This window comes from Trichomycterus rosablanca, chromosome 8 (assembly GCF_030014385.1).
Source record: "Trichomycterus rosablanca isolate fTriRos1 chromosome 8, fTriRos1.hap1, whole genome shotgun sequence".
NCBI lineage: Eukaryota > Metazoa > Chordata > Actinopteri > Siluriformes > Trichomycteridae > Trichomycterus > Trichomycterus rosablanca.
The window spans coordinates 2,948,972-2,963,362 of NC_085995.1; the positions used below are offsets into that span (position 1 = coordinate 2,948,972).

Consider the following 14,391-nt stretch of genomic DNA (forward strand, 5'->3'; position numbering starts at 1 on the left):
AAAATATTATTATTATTATTTTATCAGTATTATTATTATTTTAAATATTAATATTATTATTGTTGTTATTAATGTTATTATTATTATTTTAAACACTATTATTATTATTTTTGTATTATTATTATTATTATTATTATTATTATCATTATTATTATCATTATTATTAGTATTATTATTATTATCATTATTATAATAATTATTATTATCATCATTATTATTATTATTAAAACTATTATTATTATTATTATTATCATTATTATTATTACTATTATTATTATAAATATTATTATAATAATAATTATTATTATTATTATTAAAACTATTATTATTATTATTATTATTATTACTGTCGTCGACCGACTTTTCACTTCCTGCTTTGAGCCGCATGAACCAATCAGCTTCTCTCCTGCTGTGGAGAAACATGGCGGCTCGCTTTGTTTGATTCAGTATGTTAGTTGATGTTGATTGTTATTATTATTTATTGTGTAAAACTCTGAGCGGTGATTTAGATTAAAGATGAAGGAATTCGGTGTGAGGGAGGAATAAACAGTCCGGCCTGCAGGTATGTGATTATTACTGAACTGTATATTATTATTATTATTATTATTACTGAACTGTGAGCACCGGCAGAACCGCTACTGACAGCAGGACCGACATCTAATCAACACAAAACAAGTCATATCTCACTTCATCTCATTATTATTAATATTCATCTTTTATAATCAGAGAGGAAGAACGTTGTGTTTAATATGTATAAACAGCGCTCATAAATACTTCTACCATTCAGGTACAAACTCAGAGAAATCAGACATGATCGAGTGTTTATAATCAGATTTATGTGATGAAACAGAAACATGATGAAGAATAAAACTGATAAAGCTGCAGGTTCAGCATCACTAACCAGGCTGCACACACTGTGCATATACACGGAATCGACTCTCATTTTGATTCAGGTGTTGTGAATCGGTTGATTCATTTCAGGGAGTCGAATACATATTAGTTGTGATGAGTCGATTCCGCATATTTTCCAATTCTGTCTCAACATCAAATTATTATTATTTTATTATTATTTATTAGGATTTTTTAAAGTCATGTTTTACACTTTGGTTGCATTCATGACAGAACAGGTCACTCGTTGCACAAGATTCTTCAGTTCACAACACAGTCATGAACAATTACAATTACAATTACTTGCACGTCTTTGGACCGTGGGAGGAAACACAGACACGGGGAGAACATGCAAACTCTACACAGAAAGCACCCGGACCGGGACACCTGGAAATCGAATCAAGGAGCTTCTTGCTGTGAGGCGACAGTGCTACCCACCGAGCCACCGTGCCACCCCAACATGAAATTAATGACACACTTAAAACAATTATAATCTAAACATGTATAAAGTCTCTAAAGTCTCTTCTCTGTTAACCCTGCAATAACAACGACGTGGTCACTACGCTTATACAACCGTTCATTTTGACATTTACAACGTTTAATTGATGCAGTCAAACTTAATCACTTCATGGTTTAAGTTCCAAGTTGCCATTTAAAACTATGTTTTTAATTTTCAGTATGTTTTAAAGCACAAAACTGTAAAAAAAAAAAACAACCCTATTATTCTTTAGTCATTTTGTGACCTACAGTGTTGTACAATTTTTTCTTAAAGGTTCCAGTAATCAAAGCTATCCTAGCAAGTACATTTTATTTAATAACAATAAAATAGAAATAGGTGGCGCAGTGTGTAGTGCTGTTGTCTTGCAGCAAAAAAGGTCTGGGTTCTGTGTGGAGTTCTGTCTGTGTTCTCCCTGTGTCTGTGTGGGTTTCCTCCAGGTGCTCTGGTTTCCTCCCACAAGTTCAAAGACGTGCAGTCAGATTAATTGGAGATACTAAAAAGTGTGTGTGTGTGTGTGTGTGTGTGTGTGTGTGTGTGTGTGTGTGTAGCACAGTGGTATACGGTCCTATAGGCCAGTCGAGCATCTGCATGGACATGATTGGCCAAGGGGATGGCTGAAACAGCCTAGCCATTGGGAGGTGCACTTGTCAGTGAGCTCTCAGTGCGCTCTCAGTGCAGGTCCCAAGCCCATCAGGAAGAGCATGTGGACTACCAGACTTGATGCATTCTAGTGACTCCTAAATACTGAAACAGCTAAAAAGGAAAAATGTTTACAGATGTATTAAAAGTGTATTATTGCTAAATGAATACTTATTATTTAAATTAGACAACAAAACAAAAAAAACGAAACGGCACGGTGGCTCGGTGGGTAGCACTGTCGCTTCACAGCAAGAAGGACCCGGGTTCGACTCTCGGACCGTGCAGCCAGGGTTCTTTCTGTGTGGAGTCTGCATGTTCTCCCCGTGTCTGCGTGGGTTTCCTCCGGGTGCTCCGGTTTCCTCCCACAGTCCAAAGACGTGCAACTGAGGTGAACTGGAGACACTAAATTGTTTGATATTAAACTTGTGTAATGAGTAACTACCGTTCCTGTCATGAATGTAACCAAAGTGTGTAAAACATGACGTTAAGATCCTAATAAATAAGTCAATAAATAAATAAAATTTGCATATGAAGCATTGAAAAGATTCGACTCCGTTAGAATTCAACTCTTCGACTCTGAACCGACTCCCCGACCTAGCATGCGCCATTTTAGCGCGCCACAGTCATCCGGCAAGATGGCGCTCTCGCTTTGTGTTCTCACATCGCCATACAATCAGTATTAACATTCGCTAACATCAAATCTTTATAAAGTCTAGTTTTATCGTTTCTGTATCAGACACCGGAGAGGAATGTGAACTGGTTTGTGCGGATAAGCTGCTAGAAACGGGATTTGAGCAGGTATGTGTGTGTGTTTGGCGCCTCGGTGTGTACAGTGAGCTAAAGCTAAACATCTGAATCTGTTATTTTACTCATAATTCATTATACAGTTAATTATACTGATTTATTATCTATTAATATACTGCAGGTCATGTGTGTGTATTTAAAATAACACATTTACAGCGCAATGTTTAGATATACCGGCTTTACACCGGTACAAACATCACAGGCCTTCAGATCAACCTCAGATTAAAGCTGCAGTACGTGTTTCTGTCCCGTCTCCTTATTAAAGCTGCAGTACGTGTTTCTGTCCCGTCTCCTTATTAAAGCTGCAGTACGTGTTTCTGTCCCGTCTCCTTATTAAAGCTGCAGTACGTGTTTCAGTCCCGTCTCCTTATTAAAGCTGCAGTACGTGTTTCAGTCCCGTCTCCTTATTAAAGCTGCAGTACGTGTTTCTGTACCGTCTCCTTATTAAAGCTGCAGTACGTGTTTCTGTCCCGTCTCCTTATTAAAGCTGCAGTACGTGTTTCTGTCCCGTCTCCTTATTAAAGCTGCAGTACGTGTTTCAGTCCCGTCTCCTTATTAAAGCTGCAGTACGTGTTTCTGTCCCGTCTCCTTATTAAAGCTGCAGTACGTGTTTCAGTCCCGTCTCCTTATTAAAGCTGCAGTACGTGTTTCAGTCCCGTCTCCTTATTAAAGCTGCAGTACGTGTTTCTGTACCGTCTCCTTATTAAAGCTGCAGTACGTGTTTCTGTCCCGTCTCCTTATTAAAGCTGCAGTACGTGTTTCTGTCCCGTCTCCTTATTAAAGCTGCAGTACGTGTTTCTGTCCCGTCTCCTTATTAAAGCTGCAGTACGTGTTTCTGTCCCGTCTCCTTATTAAAGCTGCAGTACGTGTTTCTGTCCCGTCTCCTTATTAAAGCTGCAGTACGTGTTTCTGTCCCGTCTCCTTATTAAAGCTGCAGTACGTGTTTCTGTCCCGTCTCCTTATTAAAGCTGCAGTACGTGTTTCAGTCCCGTCTCCTTATTAAAGCTGCAGTACGTGTTTCTGTACCGTCTCCTTATTAAAGCTGCAGTACGTGTTTCTGTCCCGTCTCCTTATTAAAGCTGCAGTACGTGTTTCTGTCCCGTCTCCTTATTAAAGCTGCAGTACGTGTTTCAGTCCCGTCTCCTTATTAAAGCTGCAGTACGTGTTTCTGTACCGTCTCCTTATTAAAGCTGCAGTACGTGTTTCTGTCCCGTCTCCTTATTAAAGCTGCAGTACGTGTTTCTGTCCCGTCTCCTTATTAAAGCTGCAGTACGTGTTTCTGTCCCGTCTCCTTATTAAAGCTGCAGTACGTGTTTCTGTCCCGTCTCCTTATTAAAGCTGCAGTACGTGTTTCGGTCCCGTCTCCTTATTAAAGCTGCAGTACGTGTTTCGGTCCCGTCTCCTTATTAAAGCTGCAGTACGTGTTTCTGTACCGTCTCCTTATTAAAGCTGCAGTACGTGTTTCTGTCCCGTCTCCTTATTAAAGCTGCAGTACGTGTTTCTGTCCCGTCTCCTTATTAAAGCTGCAGTACGTGTTTCTGTCCCGTCTCCTTATTAAAGCTGCAGTACGTGTTTCTGTCCCGTCTCCTTATTAAAGCTGCAGTACGTGTTTCTGTCCCGTCTCCTTATTAAAGCTGCAGTACGTGTTTCTGTACCGTCTCCTTATTAAAGCTGCAGTACGTGTTTCTGTCCCGTCTCCTTATTAAAGCTGCAGTACGTGTTTCTGTCCCGTCTCCTTATTAAAGCTGCAGTACGTGTTTCAGTCCCGTCTCCTTATTAAAGCTGCAGTACGTGTTTCAGTCCCGTCTCCTTATTAAAGCTGCAGTACGTGTTTCAGTCCCGTCTCCTTATTAAAGCTGCAGTACGTGTTTCAGTCCCGTCTCCTTATTAAAGCTGCAGTACGTGTTTCTGTCCCGTCTCCTTATTAAAGCTGCAGTACGTGTTTCTGTCCCGTCTCCTTATTAAAGCTGCAGTACGTGTTTCTGTACCGTATTATTTGTTTACATCTTGTTCCATCATTTTTAGATCCAGCGACCCGACTGCAGTGGTGTTGAAACTTCATGAGTTCCTGGATCGCTCTCCAGACAAACAAACTGCTTCATTCCAAGTTCATGAAATCTCCAGTGGTGAGAGAGACTTGATTTATCTCATAACGGAGAAGCAAAGTTTGCCATTTGGTTAATTTCTCCTCACAGCGAGAAGGTCCTGGGTTCGATCCCCAGGTGGAGCGGCCCGGGTCCTTTCTGTGTGGAGTTTGCATGTTCTCCCCGTGTCTGTGTGGGTTTCCTCCGGGTGCTCCGGTTTCCTCCCACAGTCCAAAGAGGTTAATAACTGTGTTTGACATTAAACTTGTGAACTGATGAACCTTGTGTAATGAATAACTACCGTTCCTGTCATGAATGACGTTAAAATCCTTATAAAATAAATAAATAATTAATAAATGTTCCTCGTTCTACCTGACGCCACATTTTTCTTTATATTCGCAGGTTAAATGGCCTCCAGTGACTCAAACACCGCTGATCAAGTGATGGAAAAGGTACAAGCGTTATAAAGTATTCACACCCCAGCCAAATACATACTTGCATACACACTGTCACCTATCTGAGCAACACACACTCACATTCACTCTCACTAACAGTATTCAACCCACCACATACTTGATCATTATTTTTTTGGAAATGCATTGTTTTAGTGGTCTTGTAGTGATAGTGGTACCACTACTCACAGATTTCCCCAGTTTTAATGCTATCAAAGCGCCTCAAACCCCGTAGTTGCCTACTGCCCAGGGTTAACCCGCTCCGGGGCAGGTCAGTTTGTGGTTTAATGCTCATTCTTAGTCACATGTTCTCCCATTTTTTTAGCCTGTGCTGCACTCCGGCACCTATAGTGTTCCTTTAAAACACGTTTTTATCTTTTGTTTTTAACACAGCCTGGCTGTTCGAGCGAAGTTATGAAGGCCAGCTCACGCTCAAAGAGGTAAGTTCTTTTAAAACATAGACAAGACAGCAATACTGAAACAGTACCTGATCAAAGTCCTGATAATTACACAGCGTAGTCACAGCAGGGAGTGAAAGAACAATCAGTTCAGCTCAGCAAGGACAGTCTAGAGTAGATATTTTCCTAACATGTTCTTAGAACGGGTTCCTAAGATTCCTTATCAGTCATTTCTTATACGAGGGATCTTCAAAAAGTTTCTGGACTTTTATATTTCCATTATAAACGGTGAGGGTGGGAGGAAGAGCAATCGGTCGTGTCTGAGAGACTGAGAGACGCTTATAGTCCGGATTTAGCTCCATCTGATTTCCACGCTCAGAGAAGCTTTAAGTGGAAGAAGATTTTCTCTCTCTCTGGGGGGAAAAATGCATTGGAAGGTGGCTGTAGAAAAGTGATGCCATTTGTTTTTAAAATATGTTTTTAAGTTTTTAAGATCCCTCGTATATCAAATTTTTCCAGTTTAATTACACTGATAGTTTCTCTAATCCATAAAGTATGATATGGAAGTATAAACACATTAAATGGAGCTCTGGCCTACATGTATCTAACCTGAGCATCTAACCATGTATCTATCAAACCCAAAACTGATGGAATTCGACTGGCTACTTAGTACAAGGAGCTTCGTTCGACTGCTGATGGCTGTTTTTAGGAATGATTCATTACTGTAGTTCAATTGCTTGGCAATCAGTCGGGCGGCACGGTGTCTCCTCGCAGCAAGAAGTTCCCGGGTCCGATTCCCAGGTGAAGCAGCCCGGGTCCTTTCTGTGTGTAGTGTGCATGTGTGGGTTTCCACCGGGAGCTCCGGTTTCCTCCCACGGTCCAAAGACGTGCAAGTGAGGCGAACGGGAGATGCAAAATTGTCCGCGACTGTGTTGTGAACTGATGAATCTTGTGTAACGAGTAACTACGTGTCCTGTCATGTAATGTAACCTAATGGATAGATCAATAAATATAATGCTACTGCTGAAATTCAGGGTTTGAATCTCAGCTGGAGAAGGACATGAGTGTTTAGGGGCGTGACTGAACGTCTTAGTCGTTAAAAAGGTGCAAAAACTGTGCGGGTACAAGAAGCGACCCCTAATAAGGGAGCGGTTGAGAGAGTTGTTTACGTTCTGTCTTCTTGTTCGTTCCAGGAAACCTGCCGTGGTGACCAAGCACACGGTGTTAGAGGAGGTGGAAATCTCATCCGCGAGCGAACAGGAGCAGGAATGCATCGATGAGAGTAATAACGATGGCACTTTAGACATGGATGCATTACCTGAAGGTACGTGCTCATACACACGTCTTCAACAGTGTGGTGTATCCGGACGCTGTAGACACGTCTCGTTTCGCTGTGTTTGTGCAGACGTGGTGGTGGTGGAGCCAGAACCCGTCAGCAATGAAGGAAAGGATGAATTCAAGGGCCCGGAGTTCCGTAACAAAGGGGGGAATAAAGGGAAGGATGAGACTCCACGGAGGCGTCCTGGTGAGTTCTGTGTCCCTGCAGATTCAGCTCATCATGCTAGACTGCAGCTTTCTCATCACTTTGTTTCTACACTCACTGTCCATGTTATCAGCTCCACTTACCATATAGAAGCACTTTGTAGTTCTACAATTACTGACTGTAGTCCATTTATTTCTCTACATACTTTGTTAGCCCCCTTTCATGCTGTTCTTCAATGGTCAGGACCCCCACAGGACCACCACAGAGCAGGTATTATTTAGGTGGTGGATCATTCTCAGCACTGCAGTGACACTGACATGGTGGTGGTGTGTTAGTGTGTGTTGTGCTGGTCTACTCACTGTCCACTCTATCAGACACTCCTACCTAGTCGGTCCACCTTGTAGATGTAAAGTCAGAGACGATCGCTCATCTATTGCTGCTGTTTGAGTCGCTCATCTTGTAGACCTTCATCAGCGGTCACAGGACGCTGCCCACGGGGTGCTGTTGGCTGGATATTTTTGGTCGGTGGACTATTCTCAGTCCAGCAGTGACCGTAAGGTGTTTAAAAACTCCAGCAGCGCTGCTGTGTCTGATCCCCTCATACCAGCACAACACACACTAACACAGCACCACCATGTCAGTGTCACTGCAGTGCTGAGAATGATCCACCTCCTAAATAATACCTGCTCTGTGGTGGTCCTGTGGGGGTCCTGACCATTGAAGCATGTAGAGAAACAGATGGACTACAGTCAGTAATTGTAGAACTACAAAGTGCTTCTATATGGTAAGTGGAGCTGATAATGGTTTTAATGTTATGTCTGGTCCTAAACCGTGTGCTGTTTGTGTTTCCGCCTCGTGCCCAGACGAGCACCTTCAAGAGATCGTAAATTGCACCGCGTGCGGCCAACAGGTCAATCATTTCCAGAGAGATTCGGTCCATCAGCATCCTGCACTCAAAGTTCTTATCTGTAAGGTGAGTATCACCGTGATGGTACGGATCAGCATCACGTCAGTAGATTTTTATTCTCAGGGTGGGTGGAATCAGTACTGACGTGTCTGTTGCTCTTCTTTCTCTCAGTCGTGTTTTAAGTATTACATGAGCGACGACATCGGAAAGGATGAAGACGGAATGGATGAACAGTGCAGGTTGATTCTTTTCTTCTAATCTTTTTTATAATGCTTTATTTTCTGGATTATAAAAAAAATCAGATTTTTAAGACATCAGGGGTCCGTCTGAAAATCTACTGCTGACCTGATCAGCTGCCTCAGTAGAGAGGATTCTAATAAGACATCAAACTCATACGGCAGATTATTTAGACGCACGACTTAGACAGAGATTATGGCAATACACAGTTATGCCAAGTTCACACTACACGACTGGATCTCTTGTAATCGGGAGTCTTTCAAGTGTCGGCACACTACACGACTGATCGGTGATAGGGGGTCACACACACGACACCATCTATCACCGACTGGAATCGTGGGCGAGCTTCTCTGCTCTCCCAAACTACGTCCCGTCACGAAAACAAACGTGAGAAGTGACGAGGGGTTTAACGATACCGCGTCCAAAAATGCACGTCAGCAAGTAGCGCGCGATCGAAGCTTGTGCGCTGATGTGCAGCGTAAAATCAAAGTATTGTTCTATAGTGAGTTGGAGGTTAATAAATATGTTTTGCAATGCAGCGTGGGTGTTTTGTAGAGAACGATCAGGTCAGAAATACTGTAAAACGTGTGTGTGTGCTGATGTATTCTGATATAAACTATATTACGCCCCTGCGTTTCCCCTCACACCGTATCTTACGTTCTCATTGGCTGTTCGACACAGCACTCATCGCCAGTCGGGCAACTCGGATCCAGATATCTGACGTGCTAGATACATGCCTGCTCGGATCGAGTCGTTGAGCAGTTCACACAGCGATTGAGAGCCGAGTTTCGATCGCCGAGCGATCGCTGAGTTGCTCCCGAGCCGACAAATCGAGCGCCGACCAGTCGAACGAAAATCAGGGCAAAAACGGTGTAGTGTGAACTCTGCATAAGCTGAGGCGACACAACCCGCTACCACGCCTCTACCATGTCCAGAAAATGGTTAAACTGTCCCTGACGAGCCCGAATTTACAAATAAACATCAATGAGAATTTATTTACATTTAAAAGAACTCTGTTGGTTGCTCCGCATTTCATTCGTCCGACATGTTTGTAGTTTTTTGTGCGTCGGCCCTCGTTATTCAGTCAGATCATCACTCAGAATTATGGCGCCTCAGTAGGAGCATTTTAAGCAATCTAAGAACTTAGACACGCCCTCTTCTCAGGAGTGTAGATGATGTGAAATGCGTCTAGGTTTTCGGACAGACCCTAGAATTCCTAAAAATGCCACTTTAACTCCTGGGAATGACCTCCATGCGTGTGTTCTCTGCAGGTGGTGTGCAGAGGGAGGAAACCTCATGTGCTGCGACTTCTGCAGCAATGCTTTCTGCAAAAAATGCATCCTGCGTAACCTCGGAAGGAAGGAGCTGTCCTCCATCATGAACGAGGACAGCAAGTGGCACTGCTACGTGTGCAAGCCCGAGCCGCTCAAAGACTTCGTGGGTCACTGCGAGAAGGTCCTGCAGAATCTGGAGAACATGAGGAAGGTGAAGACGGACGGAGAGAAGGCGAGACGGGAGAGTTCGAAGCACAAGCCCGGGAAGACTCAGAGCGTAGCCCTGAACGGGAAGGATCACAGTTTGGAGGGCTCGGGATCAGGATCAGGATCGGGGTCTCTGACTTTCTCCTGCAAGACGTTAGAGGTCCCGAAAGAGCTGGTGAAAAAGACGAAGAAGCTGATCGAGACGACGAACGGCCTGAACAGCACGTTCGTCCAGTTCATCCAGCAGGCTCCGGTCTACAGCGGGGAGAACACCGTCCGGCTCAGGCACCTGAAGGCCTTCAGGTCCGTTCTGGCCGACCTCAAGAAGGCCCACGCGTCCCTGGAGGAGGCGCTGGAGGTGGAATTTAAAGAGGTGGAGATGCAGAACGGATCGACGGAGAGTCAAATCAAAGAGGACGCCGCCTCTAACGCGACTCCTGTGGAGCAAGACCAAAGCGCTAAAGACGAGGAGGGTGAAGATGACGCGACAGATAACGTTCCAGCAGCTCCAGATCGTGAAGACAAGGAGGACGAGGTTCCGGCTGATGTAGAAATGACCGATAAGGCTAATTCCACGCCAGTGACCGCACAGCACAAGTCGGTAGAAAGTGACACCAAAGCCGTAGTCATCAAGCAGGAGGTCGAAACCCCGTGTGAGGATGGTGATGGCGAAGCTCCAGTGGATGAAGCGTCTCTCGACAAGGATATCATGTCCGTTCCACCCTCCGTTCCCGATGAACTCTTCGAGATGGTTGAAAGTCTTTCAGACTGCGTAAAGCAAGAAGAAGAAGCCGAATCGGCCGAGTCCAGCGATACTAACGCGAATCAGACCGGCAGAAAGTCTGCAAAAGCGAATAAAAAACTCGTCGTGAAGCTAACCCCAGTTCCTCTTAAAATCACCATCAAGAAGGACGGAAAATCCACCACGCCCCCGCAGAAAGAGAAAGACGACGCCCTGTCACCGGACGAGAGCAGACGATCGCCCAGGATGAAGACCACACCCCTGCGCAAATCGTCTGAAAAGCAAAGCAAAAGCAAGTCCAAAAAAGCCGTGGCGGACGACGACGAAGGAGAAGGCGGCTCCAAGGACGAAGAAGGCGGCGCCAAGGACGGAGAAGTCGGCGCCAAGGACGGAGAAGGCGGCGCCAAGGACGTAGAAGGCGGCGCCAAGGACGAAGAAGGCGGCGCCAAGGACGAAGAAGGCGGCGCCAAGGACGAAGAAGGCGGGGCCAAGGACGACTCGGATTCGGACGAAGTCCCCGAAGTCCTGCGCCAGACCGCGAACGCGGAGGCCGCCTCGGACGACCAGGACGCCGAGCCCAACGGGAACGCCACGGACGCCGCCGACGCCGCCGAAACCGACAAGAAGAAGCCTCAGCCGAAAAAGACCACCGCCAAGAGGAAGCTGATCGAAAGCGCGAGCTCGTCCGATTCGAACCGCGACGCCGCGAAGCCGTCGAGCAAGAAGAGAGCCGCCAAGAAGAGAAAGCCCAAAGGATCGGACTCCTCGAATCACGACTCCGACCTCGAGAAGGAGATCAAGAGCCTGAGCAAGCTCAGCACCGCAAAGAGGTCGTCCAAAAGAAGCAAGAAGCGGGAGGACGACGGCGAGGAGGAAGACGAGAGCAAGAAGGAGGCCAGGAAAGGACCCAAGAGGTCGTTCGAGCGCAAACGGAGGTCACAGAGAGGTAAAGAGGACGCTAAGAAAGATTCATCGTCCAGCGACGAGGAGGAGCAGCAGGAGGCCGACTCGGGAGACGACAGTGGAGATCAACAGAAGATCAAGCCAATCACTGAGGCTGCTCTGTCCGGCGTTGATGCTTTCCATCAGTCGTCAGGTCGGTTTGATAGAAATCTTAAAACTTATTTTAGTGAGTCCTCACTTGTTTACTGACTTTGTGATGGAACAGTTGCTGTTTTTTTAGGAACCAGCTAGTTTCTATTCATTTTAATCGTTCAAAAGCTGAACCGTCACGTAATCAGGTTTGAAACAGCCTGTGAGGTAGTTTAGGAAATGAACACTGGGGGTCGCTATCACACACAACCAGTCTAAAACTCTCCATATCTCCTCTCCCACAAACTCAAAACATTAGCGATGTAACGTTACACCTTTATTAACATTCCTGAACTTATGGATGGACATGACAGCCTCAGAGAAACTCCAGACAGATTTCAGTCATGTCGAGTTTAGAGGGAAGTGGGTATGTTTAATTTGTCAGGAAACAGTCAGATAGATAGATTTACTTTACCCAAGGAAAATGATTGGCCTACAGTAGTAGTAGCTATCTATTCTTATAAACAATATATACAGATGGGCGGCACGGTGGCTCGGTGGGTAGCACTGTCGCCTCGCAGCGAGAAGGTCCTGGGTCCGATCCCCAGGCGGGCCGGTCCGGGTCCTTTCTGTGCAGTGTGTGCATGTTCTCCCCGTTTCTGCGTGGGTTTCCTCCCACAGTCCAAAAACATGCAGTCAGGTTAACTGGAGACGCTGAATTGCCCTGTAGGTGAATGTGTGTGTGCCCTGCGATGGACTGGCGCCCCGGCCAAGGTGTTACTGTGTGCCTTGCGCCCATTGAAATTTTGGGATGGGCTCCAGCGCCCCCTGCGACCCTAAATGGATAAGCGGTTAATAAAGTGAGTGAGTAAATATATACAGATATGCAAGTATACATATAGAAATAAGGAGAAATATATCATTATAGGTATAAATATGTACAATATATAATATATCTGTTATAGGTATAAGTTTATACAATAGGAGCAATAATATACATTGTTCAAATATACAGGTATACTTGGGGCTAAATATGAAATATAAAAAAAGTAATCAAATATAGGTATGAATGAATGTAATAGTAGTAAAATACATATAATAATAATAATATTATTCTCATCAGGATTTTTCCTAGGTAAGCAAACTCTTAGTTACTCATCACGGTCATTAAAGAGAGAACATTAGTCACTCGAATAAAAGCACGTGTCGTCGGTAATGATCAAGCAAACCTGTTATTTGTTTTATCACACAGTCTGTGGCCTGTGATTGTGTGTTTTTTTTTTTTTCTACATCCGTTCCCCACGTCTAAATTTAATTGCAGTCATGAAGGGTTACACGTGTTACCTCACGTCTGTGTACCCGGCCGACAGAGATCAACCCAGACTGCTGTGATTACTCAGGATGAGTGATGAAAGTTTTGACCTGTTTATTCCGGGGGTTCAGCTGTACAGAGGAAGCGGTTTGGGCAATAAACCCCTGGGCTCACCATTGCTCACCATTTCTCATCATCTAAATATCTATTGTCTTGTTTTTGGCTTAAAAGAGTGCAACTGTTCGATTCGGCCCATTTGTTTTTGCCCAGGAGTGCAAGTCTATCAGGCATCAGGCAAGTCTAGGAATGTTTGTTTTTAACATGAAGACATATAATCAATGTCTGTAAACAAACAAACAAACAAACAGACATGGCATTCGGGTGGCACAGAGGTCTATTATGCTAACCCACCACCGCCGAGATCCGTATTCGAGCCCGAGAACTTTAATTACAGTGGCATTGAGAGGCTAACAGTCTTAACAGATCACACTGGAGAAACAAAACCTCACCGGTTAATATTTAATTGTCTTTAATTATTAAGGCAAAATTCCAATAATGTGATCAAAACATGTGTATTAGAATAAAATACCTATATGTATTATATACGGTATATACTGTATATATGCAGGTGTGTACAGTCTTTCTTCACATAAGCTGGGGCCAGAGCGCAGGGTCAGCCATCGTACGGCACCCCTGGAGCAGAGAGGGTTAAGGGCCTTGCTCGAGGGCCCAACAACCTAGTCTACCACTGTACCATTACACCACAGATAAACCATCTGAATCTTACTGCTCACAAATGAAAACATTTAGCATTGTGTGATACTATGGTATCAGGAAAAAAACATAATATAACGCTCAGGGACAAAATCTTACCGATTTAACTTTGGTGCTGAGGAATGTTTATTGTTTTCTGTTGACACCTCACAAAGGATTAAATACTTGTTTGTTTATTTATTTCGCTCTTTCAGGTGATGAAGCTCAAGTCAAAGAGGAGCCCTCTCAGGTGGTCGATGACGACGACGACCCGGAGAACAGGTACCAATCATTAGTGATTACTAGTTTTCTGTAGCCGCGAGTCGTCAGGGATAAATAAGGGGTTGGATCGACCTCTGGAACCTCACAGATATATGCATGAGATGTAGATGAGCTCGAAAGTGCAGCATAAATAAGACTTTGAGGAAATGAAACATGACTTGAAAGAAGTGTGAAAGAAGTTTTAATTGTAGATCTCTGAGTGTAATAAATACTGAGGTTGAGAATTGTATGTTTTCAGGATAATGACTATCTAGATCAGACTTCAGCTTGTTCATGGGTAAATATTACTTTAAGGAGAAGAAGGGGTTCAACAGTAGAATGAAGATAGATAGATAGATAGATAGATAGATAGATAGATAGATAGATAGATAGATAGATAGATAGATAGATAGATAGAT

The 14,391-nt window shown here is 44.1% G+C and overlaps 1 protein-coding gene across 3 annotated transcripts in view; it reads left to right on the forward strand.

Moving 5' to 3' along the window:
* The first annotated feature begins 468 nt into the window (after positions 1–468).
* atrx (ATRX chromatin remodeler) overlaps positions 469–14,391 on the forward strand; it is a 55,116-nt gene continuing 41,193 nt past the window's right edge. Inside the window, exons 1-11 of one of the 3 annotated variants that reach the window (XM_063000373.1) lie at positions 469–562; positions 2,763–2,824; positions 4,856–4,956; positions 5,317–5,366; positions 5,760–5,806; positions 6,958–7,088; positions 7,170–7,289; positions 8,111–8,220; positions 8,326–8,393; positions 9,663–11,710; positions 13,927–13,993. In XM_063000373.1, coding sequence (XP_062856443.1) covers positions 5,322–5,366; positions 5,760–5,806; positions 6,958–7,088; positions 7,170–7,289; positions 8,111–8,220; positions 8,326–8,393; positions 9,663–11,710; positions 13,927–13,993 — 2,636 coding nt within the window. In that variant the 5' untranslated portion in view covers positions 469–562; positions 2,763–2,824; positions 4,856–4,956; positions 5,317–5,321. Of the gene's footprint in view, positions 563–2,582; positions 2,825–4,844; positions 4,957–5,316; positions 5,367–5,759; positions 5,807–6,957; positions 7,089–7,169; positions 7,290–8,110; positions 8,221–8,325; positions 8,394–9,662; positions 11,711–13,926; positions 13,994–14,391 lie in introns of those variants that run through there. The other 2 variants (XM_063000372.1, XM_063000374.1) reach the window with 2 other exon arrangements.